We start from the raw sequence: 20,134 nt of genomic DNA on the forward strand, positions 1-20,134 counted from the left end.
AGATGGACAAGACGTAAAACGTAGTCAATTTTATTCTCCTTAAACCACAAAATAGAGTCTTTGGTTGTACAAACATCACTAGTTACAGTCTCGCCAGGAGGTCCCGGCTGGGGAGGGGGCAGTTAGTCAGTGGCCAGAACTCCTCAGGGGACCTCTTTAAAATGCTACCGGCCGGGTTAAAAGACTCGGGGCGAGGGTGGTGTTGGCGCTGGCAGGTCCCCCACCCCAAGTCGGGGGAGGCACCCCGCCCCTCTAGGAGGGTACTGGGCCCAGGCCCCGGCGCCCTGGCCGCACGGCCCGGCGGCTGCTGCACAAGGCCACCTCCTCGGGACCCGCGGAGCCTGGAGAGGGCCTGCCCAGAAGCACCATGGCCACCTCTCCATCCTCCTCTGGCAGACCTGCAGGCGGGGGCAGGAAGCGAGTGAGCCGATGGGCCTGGCACCCTGGAGCACGGCGGGGGGGAGGGGGGACGGGGGGCCGCGGGCCTGCCAACTCACCTGGGCTTGGAGGTGGTTCCAAGGACCTCAGCTCCTCAGTGAAATCTGGGGACTGCGAGGGGGAAAGGGGCTGGTCAGGGCCTACCCAGACCTGCCTGAAACCCCCCCCAGGAGCCTGGGTGGGTCCCTGCGGAGCCCTGGCTGGGGGGGGGGGGGCGCGGGCGGTGGGGGGACAGGGAGGGTACAGAGCAAGACAGGCTGGGAGACAAGCTCAGCAGAAAGCAGCAGGAGCCAGTCAGGACGTCCTGCAGAAGGGCCGGAGGACCCGGTACCTGCATGTCATAGACAGGTCTGGAAGAGGGGAGGGCGGCAAACACCCTGTAGTCAAACTTCCTCCCAGACAAGGCCTTGAAAGGACAGCGTGAGGAGAGAGGCAGAGAGCGTAAGAAGAAGAGAGGGTGGGAGCCTGGATCCCTGCCCCGCCAGGGGAGGAAGGCAGGGGAGGGCGGCAGCTGCTGGTTCCTCACCAATCGTCCTGGGGAGGTGCCGGTCTGGGGGCCGAGGTCTGGAGGGACAAGAAGGGGGCGTCGGGAGAGGTCTGCACCGCAGGCTGGGCCCCCGCCTCCCGCCCAATGCACAGACCTTCCAAGGGCGTGGGTGACGGGGTGGGTGCGGGCGAGGGGGCCTCGGCCAGGCGCTCCAGGGGCCCCCGCTTGCTTCGGCCCTCCTGGGACTTGCTGAGGACCATCTGTGCGCGGAGGGCGTCCTGCTCCAGGGACTTCATCCTGTGGGCGGGTGGAGGGCGGGCAGCGAAGGGCGGGAGCAGCAGCAGGCGGAGGCAGCGGAGAGTGGGGTGGGGCGGGGCCTCACCTGGCCGCCCTCCACAGCGCCCGCTTCTCCGCCTCCAGGGCGCGGCGCTCAGCTGGGGACAGGGCCCGCTCTGGGGCCGGCAGCTCGGGGCTCTGCACGCGAAGCCGCTCCTGGTGGCGCCGCTCGGCCTTGGCCGTCCGCACTGGGGCACCGCCTCCCTGCGGTGGGGGAGACGCGGGGCCGAGCCTGGGCCGGGCGACAGGACAGGAGGGCCGGGTGGAGTGACGCTGGGCACGGGCGGAGGGGCGCTGGGGGCAGGTACTGGAGCGGCCCTCCCCCGCCTCACCCTTCAGCCGCGGGGCCCTGGCCGGCCCAGGGTGGCTCCTCCTCAGGCTCCTCGTCCTCAGGAGCATCAGCTTCTGGGCGCACCGTGTCGGCCGCTGCCTCGCGCAGCATCTGTGCCTTCTTCTGCTGTAGCTTGCGGGCTAGGGGAGCAGAGGGTCAGGCCGCGAGCTGGTGTGTCCCGCCACCCCCCCCACCCCCCCCTGCCGCAGCCGCCTGCTCACCCTCCTCCTCCTGCATCTTCCGCAGGTCGTCGGCGCCCACCAGCGACACGCGCTTAGGGGGGCCCTCGGCCTGGGGCACCCGCATCTCCAGCTCGAAGTATTTCTGCCGCTCGCGGAAGGACAGCTGCTCCGGCGAGGCCGTGGGCCCGGGCATGGGGGGCTGGGGGAAGCGCGCCCTGAGACCCGGCCCCTCGAGTGTCACACCTTCGCAGGCGCATGCAGCAGGGCACCTGAGGGCTGCCCACCACCTACCTGGGCAGGGGTGTCCAGAGGCGGGTGTAGGCCGGGCACAGCCGCGAACGTCCTATAGGCTTGCTTCACGTTGGCCGGCAGCTCGGCAGGGGAGGGCGGGGACGGGGGCTGGGGACGGGCGCAGTGAGCTGAGCAGGGACAGCTGTCCCTGCAGCACCGCCCACCCCGCCACCAACTGTCCTTGCTGACTGCCCCCATCCCTGCCCCGTGGGTCAGGGCACTCACGGGCTGGGGACCACCTCTGCCCCTGGGGGCCAGGGAGCCCCTTGGCCAGGCCTGAGCCAGTGGCTGGATCACCCCAGGCTTTATCTGCAAAGGGGTTCAGGTGGGGGGTGTGAGGGACGGGGTGGGGCAGAGAGACTGTGCCAAGGTGGGCGGCTGGGTGCCCAGGAGGTGAGGCCGACACTCACCCATCTGCTGCCCGTTAGGAAGGGGCAGAGGCTGGGCAGTGGGCTCCAAGCTGGCACCTCAGCGTCTGCCCCAGCCCTGCCCCCAGGCCTGGCCCTCCCCAAGCAGCGGAACCGGGGAGCCTCTGCAGGCAGGTGGGGGCTCGGGGCAGGGTGGAGGGGCCTCCGGGGACTCCCAGACATGAAGACAGATGGGGGCAAAACAACCAGGCACTGGGGAAGGCCGGCCTGACCCCCAGCCCCGCTCTGCCCAGGAGGCCAAAGGGAGCTCTCCAGCCCGTGATACCAGCCAGCTGGGCCAGGAAGGGGCCTGCAGGCCATCCCCCTGTGGGATGGCAGCTGGGGGAGGGGTGTGCCCTGGCACCCCTCCCAGAAGGAGCGGACTCTGCACACAGCACCCCTCTGCAGTTCCCCCGCCGTGTGTACTCACCTGCTGGTGGCCAGGGGAGCAGGGGACCTCAGCCATCTCTCCACTTCCAGGCAGCACCTGGAAGAGCAGAGTGGTGGGTGTCAGGAGGGTCAGGCAGGGCTGGGGGCCCCTTAGGAGGAGGTGGGGGGGTGACTGCCTCAGTAGCACAAAGGCTAGTCCTCAACTCCCTGACCTGAGCAGCCCCGAGACATCTGAGATGGATGGGCTGGGCTTCCCCTGGGTGGAGTGGCCACCCTCCCCATGAGCCTCAGAGGCCCGTCAGCCAGGGAGGCCCGCCCCCTGCGAGCCACCTCCAGCTGTGCCTCTTTCTGACGGGGGACACTGGGCCCCCTCCCCTCCTGGGGACTTCCTGCTGTTGCCTGTGTGGGGCTGAGCACAAAGCCCCTGAGCAGGCTCCCTCAGCCCCCAGCCAACACAGCCTCCCCACCAGCCCTGCGGGGTCTCCTGGCAGCAGCTGGCACTGGGCAGCCCGCCCTCCAGGCAAGGGCTGAGAACCACAGGCCTGTGCCCAGGGCCCTGCCCCCACTGCAGTGCAGGCCCGCCTCCCAGCCTGCTCCCCTCTGACGGCTCCTCCGGTGGCCCCTGGGCCCACAGTCCTCTGCTCTGCCTCCAGTCTGCCTCTGTGGGGTGGCAGGGGGCAGGTGGCAGTGGGTGCATCATGGCTGGGCTCAGGGGTGGAGGACGACAGACACGTGCCAGGCTAGGGGTGGCGCTCCAGCTCGGGTACCCTGGCCAGTCCCTGCCCTGCACGAGGGCCCTTTGAGGCCCTCAGCCCTCTCCCCGGGGCGCAGAATCCTGGCGGAGCTCTGTCCTGCAAGGCCTCAGGTGAAGGGAAGGAGGCAAGACGGGGGTAGGACTGACGGACAAGTGGGCGGAGGCCGGGACAGGGGTGTGACGACCAGGGACTGACCCTCTGCACGCTGCCAGCGCCAGGGGTGGCAGCCGGGGCTTGGCAGGCCGGCTTCAGGCTCTCTGGGCTCCGACCCTGGGGGTAGACTGGACACAGGGCTGCCGGGGCCTTGCCTGCCAGAGTGCGGGGTGGGCAGCCAGGCCCGGGGATGCTGGGCTGTGGGGAGGAGCCCGCCATGCGGGTTGGGAGGGCCTGGGCACTCACCGTGGCCTCCGGGCCCCACAGTGGGATCTGTCCGGGCAGCTCCTTCTCCTGTGAGCAGAGGAGACAGTGGTCGGGGCCAATGGCCTTAGGCTCCCAGCCCAGGGGCTGCTGGCTGCGGGCGGCTCTGACCTTGCCGGGGCCCTCAGGGCTCAGCTCCCGGTCGATGGAGGAGATGCTTTCCAGGCTGTTCCGGCGGCCAAGGCCAGCCGCGAAGGGGTTGGCGATGACGCCTGGGGACACCTGCGGGGGAGGGGCGGAGTGACCACACTTGAGGCAACCTCTGGGGTGGGCTCTGCTCGCTCAGGACTCCGTGCTACCATCGCATCTGTGCCCAGGGCACCCACAGGTCACGTCTGCACACCACGCTCCAGAGGACATGGCAATGCAGGGCACTGGGTGAGAGAGGGCGGCCGTGGACACGCACCCCGGGAGCACAGAGCCGACGAGGTGGTGGGGGCAGTGAGGAGCCTCGCAGCACAGAGGGGCTGCGGCCAAAGGCCAGTGGAAGGAGGCCGACAGATTCCTGACATCGGAAAAGGCCCTTTAAAGGAGGAAGACCTGACTGTGGTGTTGACCGGAGTGATGATGACAGCAGACCTGAACATGCACTTCTCCAGCGTAAGCGACGGTCAGGATGTGAAAGGTGCCCGCTCACAGGCACAACCCAGCCCCGGAGCGGTCCTGAGACCCTAAGAGCCAGGAGCACGCCCAGCGCCCACATCCCGGCTCCTCAATAGCCCTGTCCACTAAGGGAACCAGTGCTCCTTGGAGAAAGAAGGTATGGGAAAGTGAGGTGACCCCAGACCTCCTGCTGTGCTAGAAAGGAGGCTGCCTGAGGGAGGTGGGCCAGGGCCCCCCAACAGGGCCCCGGGCCAGCCAGAAGCCCTCTCGTCAGCTCCGTCTGGATGGCTGGAGCACCAGATATCAACAGCAGCAGTGACAACTCTCATCACGAGATAAAAGGGGAAATCTGCGCTAAGGAAGGCGCCGCCCAGCGCCTGTGGAAGGAGCGGTGGGAAGGGCGTCCGACTGCCCTGAGGCTGATGAGGAGGAGGGAGCCGCTGCCCTCCCCAAGCACCCGCACAGCGCCCGTCAGTTCCTGGGGGAAAGTGTCAGCTGGCGGGGCGACCCAGAGACGCCCCCGTGCAGGCACCACCACCCGTGGGTCTGGTGGGAGGCCCTCCGAGACAGTGTGAGCTCTGTGATAACCCCGCCAAAATGTAGCCACTGCAGCTCGTCCTGAGGAGGCACTGGACAGACCCCTGTGAGCACCATCCACGCCATGATGGCCTGTGCTCACCCGAAGCTCCAGGTCAGGCTGGGCGACAACCAGATGCCCACATGCCTTGTGGCTCTAAAGGTCGCCTTGGACCGTTGGTGGGAGGCATGCGGGGCCTCTGAGTGAGAGGTCCTGTCTACTGTCCTTGACACTTTTCTTCAACTCTAAAATTGTCAATACTTTATCTACTTGCTTGTATCTTTCAAAATAGAAATAATAGCAGGAGAAACCACACTAATGCAGATGCTGGCCTGAGGGGCACTGAGAGGGGATTCAGACCCCTGGAGGGGCTGTATTCACAGCTGGCAAAGGTTTAACGTGAGCAGCCGGTCTGTCCCGGCTGCACTGCTCACTTGCAGGGTCTTTGCTCCTGGACTGGAGACTGACCTCGCGACGCAGCAGTGAGCACGCCGTGTCCCACGCCCCAGGTCACAGGGGAGCTTCCAGGAAACTCCACTTTTAAAGTCACCTTTAAGAACTGAAAATGAGTTCTGGGCTTCCCTAGTGGCCCAGTGGTTAAGAATTCACCTATCAATGCAGGGGACATAGGCTCGATCCTGTTCCAGGAAGATCCCATATGCCGCAGAGCAGCTAAGCCCACGAACCACCAACTACTGAACCCAGGGTCTAGGGTCTGTGCTTCCCAACAAGAGAAGCCACCTCAGTGAGAAGTCAGTGCACAGCAACAAGACCAGCGCAGCCAAAAATAAAACTAAAACAAAGATAAGCCTAACTCTATGACAAGCTGGCAGTAGAACAATACGGAGAACTATTTGCAAGTGACGTAACATAGTATTTTGACTATACCTCTTAAGTAGATAAATCCTAAGGACATCAAGAAATGTTAAAATGCTATTAATGGTCTTATTACTAGTAATAACATTGATATGGCTTTTTGAAATCAATAATTATTATATTAATTTAATAAAATGACTTTTAAGGTGAGAAAAAGAGACACAAATATAAAGTCAAAAGAATCAAAGCCTCCTATCCTTAAGCATGGGTTGAAAGTAACAACCTCAGATTTTTTTCCGCTAGAAGCCTGCCTCCCCAAGACCCGTGTGCTGCAGAGGCCCAGGAGCAAGGCCACAAGGACCAGCCAGTGATGGTCTGAGCCCCACACCAGGGCTGAGGCAGGAGACACAGGGATGCCTGGGTGCACCATCAAGCCGGTATGTCACTGGCTTGTCACCACGGTGCCCACGCGGGCACCCTGCCTCACGAGGACAGCAAAGACCAAAAAGCAGTCACCCTGGGGGTTTCCAGGGCAGCCACTTGTTATTTAAAAATCAACCAATGAAAGGAAAGAATCAGAGTGTTTACCACATATCTCCTATACAAAATCTTATTTTAGGATAAAAAATAGCTGATAAAATTTCTTCTTTACAGAAAGGTCATTAGAATGACTGAAAGCACTAGATGAGGAAGGAGTAACTGAGGCAGTCTTCCTTCGGTCAGTAATCAAGGAAACATAGAAAAGAAGGGCAGTCTTGATCAAAATCCAAAAGGTGGTTTTTCTGAGAAGGCTGCTAATACATACAAAACTTTGGTGAGTGTGATGGGGAGGAAGAGATGGCAGAAATCAGATCAAGACGGTGACAGGACCACAGAAGTGGAGGGGAGGAGACAGAATGTTCTGGACTTTGCACCAAACATGTTGAGCACCAGTCAGCAAGCTCTTGGAAGTGCACAGCGGCCCCTGCAGCGCTGCCCCCAGCTGGCCACCAGGCCTGCCCACTGGGGTGGGGCCCTGGGGGCAGCGGCCGGCACAGAGCACAGACAGGCAGGTCCTGATGCCAGCCCGCCACCTGCCGTGCAGAGGTTGGGGAGGAGGCCAGGGCACAGCTGATGTGAAGACGGGCTGGCAGAACCCAAAGTTTGGAGAGATGGCTGTGAACCCTCATTCCTACAGGGGTTGAACGGGTCACCACAGAGGAAGCAGGTGGGCTGAGGTTAAGAGAAATGGGGCTGGGTAGATGACTGGTGTCCTGACAGATACACGTCACCCCTTTTTCTTTCAAGCAGCAAGCTAGCTGGAGGAAACCTGTGGGCTGCACCTCCTCGTACTTGGCACAGGGCTGTAAAAGCCACCAATAAAAGGACTCCAGAAAACTCAGCACTCATTTCAGAGAAAATTCTTACAGGTTATAAATGGAAACAGCCCTCCAAGTTTAAAAGAATGTTATATAAACTACCGCCTCCAAGTCAGCACAAGGCAAGGTCACTGTCCACCATCACCAGGTTCCCAGGGGGAACAGAGGAACCTGACCTCCCAGGAAAAGGGGACTCCCAGCCACCACCTGGGCCTCAGGGTTTCCTCCAGGAGATGCAACAAAGTCACTGATGAGAATCAACAAGAAAGCAAGAGCAACCTAGGAATGTGCCTAGAGAAACATTACTCACAGTTACAGAGCTCAAAGTTAACCCCTAGGTCCCAACCAACTTACAGAATTGGCAGGTCCATTTGGAAGAGAAAACACATGAAAACAAACTAAAAGTTGTCAAAAGGAGAAAAAACAGTGTGTGATTTCACCAGTTAGGTCTCCTGAAACACACTCTAAAGTGGCCACACCGAGGTCAGCAGCATCAGCTCAAGAACATGGCCAGCTCCTGGGGCCACGGGATTCGGATGCAACCCACAAGAAAGTCAGACCTATCCCGATCAGTGGGAAAGTGATGGACGGTTCAGTGCATTCCACTGGGATGGAAGATCCACTTGCTTGAGAAGCAATCGCAGTGGATTGTAGTGCTCTGTTTTCTAAAAAATAGCTTTGACAATCTTGCCCCAGAGAGGGTTTTCATAATCAATCCAGACATTATGAAGAAGGGTAGAAGACGTCACTCTCAGTCTCAACGTTTCTATAACCCCAGAGAGGCCGTTGTGAAGGAGCAAAACACAAAACCCACTCATGCCCTACGCAGCAAAAAACAGAAGCTTACAACGCAAAAGACAAACTGCGAGTTACGTTGAGTCACACGTCAAAGGACACCAGGTCCACGGAGACAAGCTGGTGCAGCCTGAGGCTGGGCGGGGGCGGGGCAAGCCTGCGGCCTCGGGCCCAACACCCCTTCATCCAGGGTGCTGTCCTGCAGAAGCCCCCCCAAAAGCATCAAGACGGGCTCTGAGCACTCTGGTTGGAAACACAGCAACCTAGGGAGAGGTGGCCAGACAGTCAGAAGAGTCCAGGGAGGCCTCCGTAAAGCGGGGGAGACACCTGCTCTGCTCTTCGCCCTGGCGTGTATTTGCTCTCTTTGTACTGAAACCTTAAAAATAAGTACATGTACTGACCGAAACATGTAAGGTCAAACTTTAAATGAGAAAGCAGAAGACACAGCCTTCTTTGGAAAACCTGAGCAAGGTTCTTCACCAGAAACGACAGGTTAGGGTTCCTGCAGGCACACAGGGATGAGGGCACAGAGGCCAACACAGGGGGCCCCAGAACCCAGGGAGTGGGGTCCCAGTCCAGTGCTCAGGCAGGAGAAACAAGGACAAACGCACCATCCTTCCCAGTTCAGGAGATGACACACAGAAGCAGGGGGGCCCCGCCTCGGCAGTGCAGGGACAGGGGCAGTAGGCTGCTGTCCCAGAGACCCACTGCAGCCCCATCCCCAGCAAGGAGGCCCTCAGCTGGCAGCTGCCGCGGGGAACGAGCCCCCGGAGGCGGTGGGTGGGGGGTGCTGCAGGAGAAGCGGCCCCCCTCAGCTGACGCTGGGAGCCCGGGGGCAGCGACAGCACAAGACAGCAGGGACCCCTGAGAGGGCATGGCCAGGCTGGTGCAGGACACAGGTCGGGCTGGACACCAGGCCTCTGCAGCCCAGTCCCGGGCCTGGCAGCCGACACTTCCTCCAGGAGCTGCAACAGAGAACCGCTGGGTCCCCACAGGCCCGCCCAGGTGACTGCGCGGGGACACGGGTCCGGGCCCTGAGCTCCCTAAGGGGCTTGCTAGAAACAGAAAGCAGGCCGGCGCCAGGCCAGCGTGGCAGGCCCTGGGGGTTTGCAGGTGGGCTGTGTCCCGCTCTGGGCCGTCCTGCCCTGGCCTGGCAGCCCCAGGGCACAAATGCTGCTCGCCTGGTTCAACCTTTTCTTTGAAAACGCAACCAGGTCTTCTGTACACACGCTCTGTCCCATCAGGGCCGCGAGCGAGGCCAAGACGAGGGCCTGGCACCCGCAGCGCACGGCTCCCCCAGGTCTGACTGGCAACGGCCAAGCGCACCCTGGCCCCGACGGACCAGGAGCCTCCCGGCCACACTGGGGGCAGAACCCAGTCCCTGTGGCTGAGCACCAGCCGGGGAACACTGACCTCGGGGGTGGCAGTGCTGGTGTCAAAACCGTCGCAGACCAGCACGGTCAGGGTGTCGCCCACGCTGCGCAGCAGTTGCACGGCCTCGCCGTGTGTCAGGCCCAGCAGGCTCTGCTGGTTCACCTCCAGCAGCCGCAGCCCCACCCGCAGACGGCCGTCTCGCCCAGCTGCTCCCGTGGGGCTCACCTGTGGGGAGACCACCGCGCTCAGGACCAGCCCCGGAGCTGGGCCCCTCCCCGCCCGAGAAGCCCACGGGGCGGGCAGGTGAGCAGGAGCTCACCTTGGAGATGAAAATGCCCTCATCGGTGGGGTCGCAGGGGTTTCCGGCGTGGCCCTTGGCGCCCCCACGGATGCTGATGCCCAGCCTCTCCCCGGGGGCCTTCTGGATGCAGAGTTCCCGCATGCCCGGGGGCGGCGGGTCCCTCCGCACGAGCAGTACCAGCTCCAGGCAGGGCCGGAGCAGGGCGCTGACCGCTTCCTGGTGCGTGGCCTCCCGCACATCCTGCCCATTCACTGCCAGGATGCGGTCCCCGACCCGCAGGCCGCTGCGTGCAGCCAGGCCCCGCGGGAGCACCTGTGGGGGGAGGGCCATGTGCCGTGGGCAGCGGGCTGGGCCACCCTGCACCCTGAGACGCCCGTGGGGTCTGCTCTACCTTAGAAATGAACACGCCAGGCTCCTGGACACCGAATGGGTGGCTGGAGTGGTCGGAGCCCCCAACGATGCTGAGCCCCAAGGGGCCCCCTGCTCTGGGCAGACAGATCTCCTGGGAACACGGAGGAACAGGAAGGGTGGCTGGAACAAGCTGAACATTAGAGGGAGCCTTCCCAAGACCAGCGGGTGTGTGAGACCAGGGAGCTCCACCACAGGGAGGCCCTGTGAGGGTGCAGAGAAGACTGCAGGGGGAGGAAGCCCCTACAGAATGATGCCCTGTGTCCTGGAGCCTGAGAGGACAGGGCAAAGGCCCTTGTTCTCCCACCAGTGGGGCCAACACCCCATACCTAGAGCTGTGCGGCTGTGGAGAAGGGGACTGGCTGGTGGGCAGGGTCAGGGCTGTGGTCTCACCTCCACTGGGTACGGCCCCTCCAGGGCAGCGGCCAGCAAACCAGGGGACAGCCTCAGAGGCCCGGGCTCCCCTGGGGCAGCAGGGGCAGCAGTGGGGGGTGGGGAGGAGTGGGGCGGAGGGCTCGGGGCTCGGGGCCCCCCAGCCTCCCGCTCCAGCAACAGGGCGATGGTGGGCGAGGCGGCGGTCAGCAGGGAGACGGCATGGTCGTGCCTGGCCTCGGTCATGTCCACCCCGTTGATCTGCAAGAGCACGGCCAGTCAGACGGCCCCAGGGAGAGGGGTGCACAGGTGCTGGGCAGGCCCACCGCCGCACTCACAGAAAGGACGCGGTCGCCGACCTGCAGGGTGCCTGCCCGGTGGGCGGCGCCCCCCTCAGCGATGCGGGAGATGAAGATGCCCTGCAGCGGGGGATGGCTAGTGGGTATCTGCAGGCTGGCCAGGCTTGCCCCCTGCCCCGCTCTGCCCCCTGGCCCAGCCTCACCCCGTCGCCGGCCCGGTAGGGCGTGGAGCCTTTCCCGCCTGCGATGCTGAAGCCCAGCCCCTTCTCGCTGCGCACAAGGCAGGCCACGTGGCGCTGGCGGGGGGGCCTGGGGGGCTCGGGTGGGAGCAGGGGCAGGCGCAGGCTGCCCCCTCGCCGCTCCCGCGGGCTGTAGTCGTCCTCGGGCCGCAGGGCCGTGACGGTCACCGCGTTCTCAGGCTCCACCATGCGCTCCCGCCACAGCCGCATGTGCACGGTGGCGCCCGCCCCACGCAGCGCCTCCACAGCCTGCTGGTGCTCCGCGTCCTGCAGGGCCACGCCGTTCACCTGCCACACGGGACTCGTCAGCGCACCCTCCACAGGTGGGCCGGCCGAGCGGACACAAGCCGCAGCGTGCCAGGGCCTGCTACCCGCCTCCCTGTGGGTACCAGCTACCTATCTGGGCAATGCAGGCCTAGGAGGCCCACTGTCGAGGAAGCAGGTGACGCCCCTATTAGTCCACAGCGCCCAGTCCTGGCGCCCCCGCCCCACACACCTGCTCCTTATCTGAGCAGTCCTGGGGAGGATGCCGGGGGTTCTGCGGGTCTGACCCTGCCCCGGGCTCTCTGAGCTGCTGGGACACAGCAGCCCCTCTGTCGAGTGAGTGCAGGGTCGCTTCCTCCTGCCCTGGTCCCCCAGGGAAGGGCACATGGCCCTCTGACCCCTCTGAGCCCTAAGACCACAGGCACGTGGCCTCCAATGCTCCCTGACATGGCCACAGCCCCATCCCACAGGCCTCCTGCCCAGACGCGAGTTTCTGCCTTGGGCTGACCTCCGGTCTACCCAGAGCTCTAGCTTATGAGCTCCATGCCTCGTAGGGGTACCATGCTTGGGGCTCTCAGGAGGAGCTGGGTGCCCCCTTCCTGGAAGGGAGGCAGCCCAGCACCAAAAGTGGGACTGAGAGGTCCCAAGGGTGTGCACTTTACACGGTGGCCAGGGGGCTCACCTCAAGGAGCTTGTCACCTACTCGGACCCCAGCCCGAGCTGCAGGGCCCTCCTCAGACACCCGGGAAATGAAAATGCCCTGCAGGACAGAGATAGGCCAAGAACGTCAGTGGATGCCTAGAGGAGCCTCCACCCTGCCCTTGTGGAGAGGGGCCCCCAGCAGCTGTGCGAGGCTCAGAAGCCCCCCAGTCAGGGCTGCAAAGACACCCCAGGGCGCAGGAAAGGCAGAAGTGGGCCTGCAGTGGTCAGACAGCCTAGGTGTGGGCTGCTGTGAGGTCCCAGGCATCAGGGAGTGAGGGTGCAGGTTAGTCCCGGGAAGTTCAAGCCGCACACAGCGCAAGAGGCGCCGGTGAAAGGGAGGTGAGGCTGAAGGAGACAGCAGGCAGACCGGTGGCCCTGATCGTCCTCTATGACCCTGCCCCCCGCAACCCCGGCCTCCAGGACCTCATGTGCTGGAGGAGCAGGGACCCCGCGGGCAGCACAGGGTGGGGGCAGCTCCTCACCTCGTCATCCCCCTTATAGGGTGTGGAGCCCTTGCCACCCGCAATGCTGATGCCCAGGCCCCCAGTCTGCCGCACAATGGTGAGCGTCAGCTGCAAATAGAACAGATGCGCCGTGTCCAGGGAGGGCTGAGGGGCCGGGGCCTGGTCCCTCTGGCCACCAGCAACCTCTCCCAGGGCCGGCTAGGGCCACAGAGGAGCTGAGCAGGTGGGGTTGCCGGGCTCCAGGGAGCGCAGCCAGAGGGAGCACTGACCTGTGGGTGACAGGGGCCTTGCAGGGCCAGAGTGCTGCAGGAGAGGGGGCACACCCTGCACCTCCTCCAAGATCGGCCACCCCTGCCTGGAGGCCGGTGCCCTGTGGGTCTAGCAGGAGCCCCAGGCCCTGGCTCTGAGTTTGGGGAGGAGGCCTGAGCAGCAGTGGGAAAGAGACGGAGAGCCCGCAGCCCGAGAGCAAGGCCCGCAAAGCCCGGGGCAAGAGTGCAGTGGCAAGCGGGTACAGACCTCTTCCTCCTCAATGCGAGCGGGCTCTATCAGCAGGTTATTGGCCTGGTCAAACGACACCCCCTGTTAGGACAGGACCAGCAAGGACATGCAGGTCAGCTGCCGCCCGGCCCCGCCACCTCCTTGCCCGGCCCCGCCACGAGCAAGAGAGAGAGAGAGAAGACCACACCAAGCTCCCACAGACTGAGCGCCCTTCCTGCCTGGGTCTGGTGCTGCCCCCAGGCAGGGGGTCCCCTCCGGTCTGGAGGCCTGGCTGCTGCTGCCGACCTGCCAAATGGGCAGGCTGGGCTGGTGCCAGGTGGGCCTAGGCCTGGCTGTGCCAGCTCTGACCGCCCAGGCCCTCTCAGCCGCCACAGCACTAGGCTGTCTGTGCTCAGCACAGAACCACAGACACGTCAGACGCGGGGCTGCTGCAGGGCACGGCATCCCATGGAGAAGACAGGGACCCATGAGAGCCAGCCCTCCAGAGGCCAGGGCAGGCAGAGGGGCCTGGGTAGAAGGGGGGACTGCCAGGGGCTTGGGATGGGGCTACAGGGCCAGCACGGAGCTTGCAACTGAGTCAGCACCCAGCCTGCAGAGGAGAGTGAGAAGCTGGGGACAGGCACCTCCAGTGCCAGTCGCCTCGAGTCGCCTGGGACCCACAGCGGTGTGGACCAGGGGGCCTGGCCAGCCGGGTTCGGGCTGGCGTGTGGGGCCAGACCCACCTTGACAGAGGGTGCGGAGGCAGCCGCCTTCTCCTCCTCCGCCGCTGCCGCCGCCCCGTCCTCTTCCTCCTCAGCCTCGCCTTCCTCCTCTTCCTCTGCTCTCGGAGCCCAGGACATGTGCGGGCCGTTGTGCCAGCCCCCAGCCCCCACCGGGCCCTCACTGTCTGGCGGTGTCCCCTGCAGGAGGGCCACCACGGCCTCAGGCTGGGGCAGCTTGGAGATCTTGAAGTGCTTCTTGTAGTGGGGCGTGTCTTTGCGGATGAGCCTCTGTCTGCCCCCTGGCAGGGGCCAGGGCGCCTCTGGCTGGCCCTCCTCACTCTCGCCATCCTCCCTGGGCAGGAGCAGCGTGTCCTCCGCGAAGCGCACGGTGGGCTGTGAGAGCTGAGCGTGAGGACTAGGCTGGCCCACCCCCGAGCACAGGGCTAAGGTAGCAGACAGGCGCTGAGAGGGTCCGCTGCCCAAAGAACAGGGACAAGTGACGAGCCAGCAAGGGGCACAGAGCAGTCAGCGGGAAGAGCAGGCTTGGGGGCTGGGAGGCTCTGCCCACCATGCTCTCAGCAGCCCCAAGGCAGGGCCCCAACAGGACCGCGAGGAAGGCCCTGGTGTCTGGGAACGTTCCAGAGGGGAACGTGCTGTAGTGACGGGCATGGCGGGCAGGGCCCAGGCTGGAGCCGGCCTTGAGGTACAGACCCTCCTCCCCAAGCCCTCGCCCCAGCCTGACTCCTGCTGGGCCCCACACAGGGAAGAGTGCAACTGGGGGCCCACCTGAAAGAACTATCTGGTCCTGCCTGCACACCTGCTTGGAAAGGAGGAGGGGTGGGAGCTGGCAGGCCTGCCCCTGAGCAAGCGGCCCCCAAGGCCAGTCTCACCTCCTCGTAGGTCTCCTCCATGACCTCCTCCTGGGTGGCTGGCATGGGTTCCTGCTGGCTCAGCCCCTCCTCCTCAGCCAGCGGGCCCTCAGGCTCGCCCTGGGAGGCTGTGCCGGCAGACAGGTGCGAGTCTGCACTCAGGCCAGACTCAATGCTCAGCCTCTTCTCCTGCGGCAAGGGAAGGCAATGGGTTGGGCTGCCCCTGGAGGATCCCACATTGCAGGATGCACCCCAGGGCTCCCTGCTGCCTGACCACAGAGCCTTGGGAGTTTCCCCTCCTAACTGCCCCCATCCTGCAGGAAGTCTGTGCTCATCCTCTGGGGTGCCTGCTGTCCCACCCCTAGGGAAGCCGCACTTCCAGCTCCAACAGCTGCGGATACACAAAACCACCCTTCTGTGGTTTGAACCCTCAACGCTCATTCCAAAAAAAATCACAAGGGCAGGGGCTGACCAGCCCCCCGAGCGAACGCCAGCTCGAGGATGGGCAGGCGCCCCGACCAGCATGAGCATGCCTCCCGGACCAGCGAGGGCAGCTTCCCGTGGGTGGCTGTGCATTGCAGACACAGGTCCCGCCACGTGTCCCCAGGCACCAGCCACCCTGCTATACCCAGGGGCCCTGAGTGAGCAGAGCTGGGCCTGCCTGACTCTGAACAGCCCCCCTCACGGAAGCTGACAGTGTGGGTACCCTTGAGACGAGCCAGCCCACAGGCCCATTTCTCCAGCCGCTCCTGGCTCCTCACAGGCAGCTGCCCCACGTCCATGCCAAATGGCTCTTGTGTCTGCCCAGCGGCCCTGGATGGAGGTGGCCTGCTCTGCGGAAGGCGCGCACACTTGGCCCTGAGCTTCCCAACCAGCAATACAGCCTGGCTCCTCTCCTGGTGGGTTCCCCATGCCCATGCCGGCCGGGAGCCCTGCACCCAGCCTGGGGCTCCCGCGGGAAGGCCTGTAAGGCGGGCAGCTATCCCTCCCGTGGCCTGCGGGTCCCCACAAGCACCTCCTCGGAGGGTGAGGGTGGCACAGGGTCAGGCCTGCAGGAGGTGGCTTCGCTCCGGCGCTCCACACCCCTCTTCATCACCTTGAGCTCGCTGGGGTGTGGCGTAGCCCGACGCTGCAGACCCTGCAGTGGGCACAGGGGTGAGGGGCAGGTGGGGCAGGGGTCAGGCGGGGGCAGGGAGGCGGGAGCCCCCGGGGACCCCACCCCGCCATACCCGTTTCTCAGCAGCGGCTTCCTCCGGGTCGTCGTCACCCACGGGGGCCTCCAGGAACTGGATGACGCTGACACGGCTGAGCGGGGCGTCACCCCAGCTTTCCGAAGGGCTGCTCCGCAGCCCAGGGTCCTCTGTGGAAGCGTCTGTCAGGGGGAACCCCGCCCCGCCCCAGGCCCCGCCCCGCCCCAGGCCCCGCCCCCAGAGACCTACCAAGGCTGGGCAGCGGCTGCTGAGGCAGCAGGTAGCAGGTGAGCACCTTCTCGCCTGTCTGGGCGTCATCCTCGGTCTGGAACCGAAGCATGGGCTGCGCCTGGTTCTCTGCTAGCCACAAGGCCTTCAGGTTGAGGTGCGTGAGTGCGAATGGCAGACTCTGCAGCCTGGGGGTGGGGGCAAGGTCAGCTCTGGGAGAGCCAGGCCCCGCCCGCTGGATGGGGGCGGCACTCACCTGTTGCCCGCCACATCCAGCACGTGTAGCTCAGCTGTGTGGGCAAGCTCTGGTGGCAGGACGGCCAGGCGGTTGTCCCTCAAAGAGAGGACGCTGAGTGCCACGCAACCCCCAATCTCGGGTGGCAGTACCTCTAGGTGGTTCCGGTCCACGTTGAGGTTGGTCAGCTTGGTCAGTTTCCCCAAGGAGTGGGGCAGGGCCTGGCCGGGAGGAGTGAGGATCAGAGACCAGCAGGAGCCCGAGGGTGCAGTCTCTGCCCTTGCTCTGGCCCAGACGAAGCAGATACCTGGCTCCCACCACTCTGCACGCCTCCAGGTGTTCCCCCATCCTCCCTGCCTCCCACACTAACTCTGAAACCGGCCCCACCGTCAGCAGGTTCTCTGTGAGGATCAGCTCCGACAGGTTCTCACAGTCCCCGATGGCTTCTGTCACCTCACACAGGCGATTCTGGTCCACCTTCAAGATGGACAACTGCTTCAGCTGACCTGGCGTTGGGAAGATGCAGCAACAGGCTCAGTAGGGCTGGGAGCATGGACACTCACAAGACTGAAGCAGCTTGCGCTGGGGCAAGGACTCCTGCCTCCCGCACTGTGAGACCGCTGAGACCTCAGCCTCCCTCCAGACGCGCGCTCACTGCCCCACCCTGCTACCAACCTGAGCACGCCTAGTGGCTCCCAGGTCCCCGGTCCCTCATCGTGCCCTCACGAGCTCACCACCCGCACTTGCCACCGTGCACTGCCTTAGCTCCCCAGGTGCGAGCACAAGTTGTGCCACTGTGGCTCAATGCATCCCCTCCTCAGGGACAGGTCCCAGAACCCAGCAGAGCCAGGGATCCTTACCCTAGGACCCCGCTTGGCCCAGGTTCACACTAGCCACGCCCCTCCCAGCACTGACCGATGCCGTCCGGAAGCCGCTGCAGCAGATTCTGGGAGAGCAACAGGTCAGTGAGCAGCACCAGCCCCCCAAGCTCCGCAGGCAGCTCCTCCAGCCGGTTCTCAGACACGTCCAGGCACACCAGGCGCCGCAGATTCCCGAGCTCCTGGGGGTGGGTGCAGAGGGTCAGGGGGAGGGACAGGCCCAAGGCGGGGTGGCAGCCACACCCTCACTCACCGGGGGCAGGGCAGATAGCTGGTTCCGGTCCAGCCACAGCTCCCTCAGGTTGGGCAGGGCCCCCAGGGTGTCAGGCTGCAAAAAGAGGTGGGGACCAGGTGGTGGCCAAGGCTCACTCGCCCTGCCTGGCCCCGCCCCACCCACGACAGCCCCACCCTCTCCACACCAGCACTTCCAGATCGTTGCCTCCCAAATCCAGCTGTTCCAGCTTGACCAGGAAAGACAGGGACCTGCAGAGGAAACAGAGCAAGGTCTGTTGTGGCCACATGGCCCATGGTCCCTGGGGCCAGCTGCTGACAGGGGCAAGCCCACTCACGCAGGCAGGGACTTGAGCAGATTCTCCCGGAGCTCCAGGGTCACCAGGTTGGCAAGGCTGAACGAGACCAGGACAGAGTATGAGAGGAGGCAGGATGGTGGGGAGCAGTGCAGGAACAGGGCTCGGCTGAGCTCCCCGCCCCGCAGGAAGGCACTCACTTGCCCACGTCCCCAGGCAGCGCCTGCAGGGACACGTCATTTAGCGCCAGGTGAGCCAGACTGCGTAGCTGAGTGAAGCCTTCGGGGAGCCTGAGGAGAGAAGAGGGTCCTCAGATGCCCAGGCTGGGGCTGCAGAACCCCCACATCCCATGCCCAGCCCTGCTGTGGCCACCACCCACCTGGACAAGGGATTCCCACTGAAGTCAGCAATCTCCAGAGCTTTGCAGAACTTGATGCTCTCAGGAATCTCAGGGATGTCTGTGAGGAGAAAGAGGTCACCACGGAGAGATGCCCACAGCCTCCAGGAGCTCAAAGCCCTTCCTGCCACCCTCAGATGCCACCCCATGCCTGCCCCAGCTCCATACCATTCCGGGACACATCCAGCTCCACCAGCTGCATGAAGTTGGCCACCTCCGGAGGCAACCGCTGGATCTCATTGTCGCTCAGGCCCAGCTTGCGCAGGTTCAGTAGCCTAAAGAAGGGCTGTGGGTAGGGGGTAGGGTCAGGGTGACAGGCCCTGTAGCGAGGGCCCCTCCCTGCTCCAAGCCACACAGGAACCCTGGGTCCTGTCCCATCACCCTGGTCTGCAGTAAGAAAAGCAACGAGACAAAAACATATACACACAGCTTCTCAAGCTTCTGACTCCTTGACTTTTGATACCTGGTCCCTTTGTGTTACCTCAGAGACAACCCCCCCACACACACACACACAACATTGCCAGCTGACCTACCTTACACACTCGAGTCTTAGTCTTAACTGAGAAGTCACTTCCTTTCTCTGACCTGAAGAGTCCCTGTTCCTGCCCTTTGTTTTCCCTTAGGGCTCTACCTACCACCTGAATCACCTCTTCCACCCACCCAACCGGTGGGCCCTCCAAAGCCTGCGGTAGTTTCTGCTACTGCACCCCAGCAACCAGCCTAGCCTGAGACGCTGACAAGAATTTGGAAACTACCAAAAAAAATATAGCAAAAACAGCAGGGGCCACAGATCCGTGTGAGGAGCCCTGGTCCAAGTTCTGGAATGAAGCCACACCCTCTGTGGCATGCAGCCCCCAGGCACTGGGCCACTTAGCACCCCATCTCCAAAAAGGAAATCCTTTTGTGACCTGCTTCCTTTAACCTTCTCTCCCAAGTGGCCTTAGAAGGAAAGCAAGCTGACGGGAAGAAACAAGGCAGTAAGAAGTAGATGGAACACAGACTTGTCAGGAACAGGCACCATAAGAAGGCTCTCTCTAACCCCACCCCAGCACCTAGAGGAAGAGAGCAGTCAGGACAGAGGCTGGGCTCCCCCTCCATAGTAGTCCAGCAAGTTCGCATCCATCAGCCAGGCCGGTTAACCTTCCACCCCAATCTACCTCAAGCCCATCCACCTTCCCCCGAGGCTTTCCATCTGTAGCTCCTCCTCTAGGCTGTGACCATCCCCACCCCCAGGCAGGCACCTGATGACCAATGCCACCTGGTGCCCAGCGCCGGCGTTGGGTGAGGAGGGTGGGGCTGGCCAGGGTGGGGCTCTGGCCAGTAAGAACTAGCAGGGCCGGCTGGACACTGCGGTGTCCCGCACAGGCCAGCGCCGGCTGAGGGTTCGGAGGAGCGGACGGTCTCATCCAGACTGACCCTGACGACCTGGAACAAGGGCTGGGCCGCCGGCCACTTACCTTGGGCAGCTCGCGCAGCTGGTTGGCGTCGAGGAGCAGCTCCTCCAGGCTGCGGCTGTACCGGTAGATCTCCTCGGGCACGGCCTGCAGCGAGCAGTGCCGCTTGTCCACCGACTCCACGTGCCGGTTGCAGCGCCAGAGCGGGATGCACTTGAGCATGGTGCGGGCGGGCGCGGGATCCGGCGGCGAGCGGGGGGCGGGGCTCGGCCCGCATGAGCACCGGGCCGGGAGAGAGGTAGGGGGCGGCCCGGGGCGGCGGCGGCGGCGGCGGCGCGCTGGGCCGGGCCCGCGCTCGGAACGCTCGGACCGCGGCGGCCTGGGTGGGGGGCGCGGCCCGGCCGGCGCTCAGACTCTCAGGACGTGGCAGCGGCCCGGCATCCCGCCTGGCCCACTTGACCGGTCCGTCCGCTCGCCCGCCTCCTGTGCCGCAGTCGGAACCGCCACCGCTGCCCGCCGGACTGCCCCGCCGACAACCGCCGGTCGCCGCGCAGCCCGCCGGGAAGCCGAGGCCCGCCCTCGCCGCCCCGAACTCCAACCCCCACAAGGCC

At 64.1% G+C, this 20,134-nt stretch overlaps 1 protein-coding gene across 12 annotated transcripts; it reads right to left on the minus strand.

Moving 5' to 3' along the window:
• Positions 1–14: 14 nt before the first annotated feature.
• SCRIB (scribble planar cell polarity protein) lies at positions 15–20,068 on the minus strand. Of its 12 annotated transcripts, none has more exons than XM_043484217.1 (37): positions 19,587–20,068; positions 18,298–18,415; positions 18,112–18,190; positions 17,933–18,022; positions 17,775–17,831; positions 17,625–17,688; positions 17,459–17,533; positions 17,243–17,387; positions 16,715–16,833; positions 16,349–16,548; positions 16,114–16,280; positions 15,904–16,034; positions 15,690–15,812; positions 14,696–14,863; positions 13,827–14,207; positions 13,123–13,185; positions 12,625–12,714; positions 12,123–12,200; positions 11,141–11,464; positions 10,977–11,057; positions 10,660–10,899; positions 10,250–10,360; positions 9,877–10,170; positions 9,597–9,782; positions 4,146–4,256; positions 4,017–4,064; positions 3,813–3,887; positions 2,903–2,959; positions 2,066–2,173; positions 1,814–1,973; positions 1,594–1,732; positions 1,308–1,493; positions 1,080–1,222; positions 965–1,002; positions 770–844; positions 498–549; positions 15–398 (listed from the first exon to the last, which is right to left on the minus strand). In XM_043484217.1, exons 1-37 carry the CDS (start codon positions 19,743–19,745, stop codon positions 253–255), a joined length of 4,881 nt encoding a protein of 1,626 aa, XP_043340152.1. In that variant the 5' UTR covers positions 19,746–20,068; the 3' UTR covers positions 15–252. The 12 variants fall into 12 exon arrangements, with proteins under 12 accessions (XP_043340152.1, XP_043340154.1, XP_043340148.1 ...); XM_043484219.1 differs by having other exon boundaries at positions 13,827–14,198; positions 19,587–20,067; XM_043484213.1 differs by having other exon boundaries at positions 4,017–4,256; positions 13,123–13,167.
• Between the last annotated feature and the right edge of the window lie 66 nt (positions 20,069–20,134).

This window comes from Cervus canadensis, chromosome 12, assembly GCF_019320065.1.
Source record: "Cervus canadensis isolate Bull #8, Minnesota chromosome 12, ASM1932006v1, whole genome shotgun sequence".
In the NCBI taxonomy this organism is placed as follows: domain Eukaryota; kingdom Metazoa; phylum Chordata; class Mammalia; order Artiodactyla; family Cervidae; genus Cervus; species Cervus canadensis.

What these genes read in the sequence shown, in the direction of transcription:
- SCRIB (XM_043484211.1), bottom strand. Translation starts at nt 19,745, where the DNA reads ATGCTCAAGTGCATCCCGCTCTGGCGCTGCAACCGGCACGTGGAGTCG. An exon ending in CCTATAAGGGGGATGACGAG is followed by an intron (nt 12,201 to 12,624) that starts GTGAGGAGCTGC and finishes TCTGTCCTGCAG; the next exon opens with GGCATTTTCATTTCCCGGGT. An exon ending in GCGCTGGCAGCGTGCAGAGG is followed by an intron (nt 2,960 to 3,812) that starts GTCAGTCCCTGG and finishes CTGCTCTTCCAG; the next exon opens with GTGCTGCCTGGAAGTGGAGA.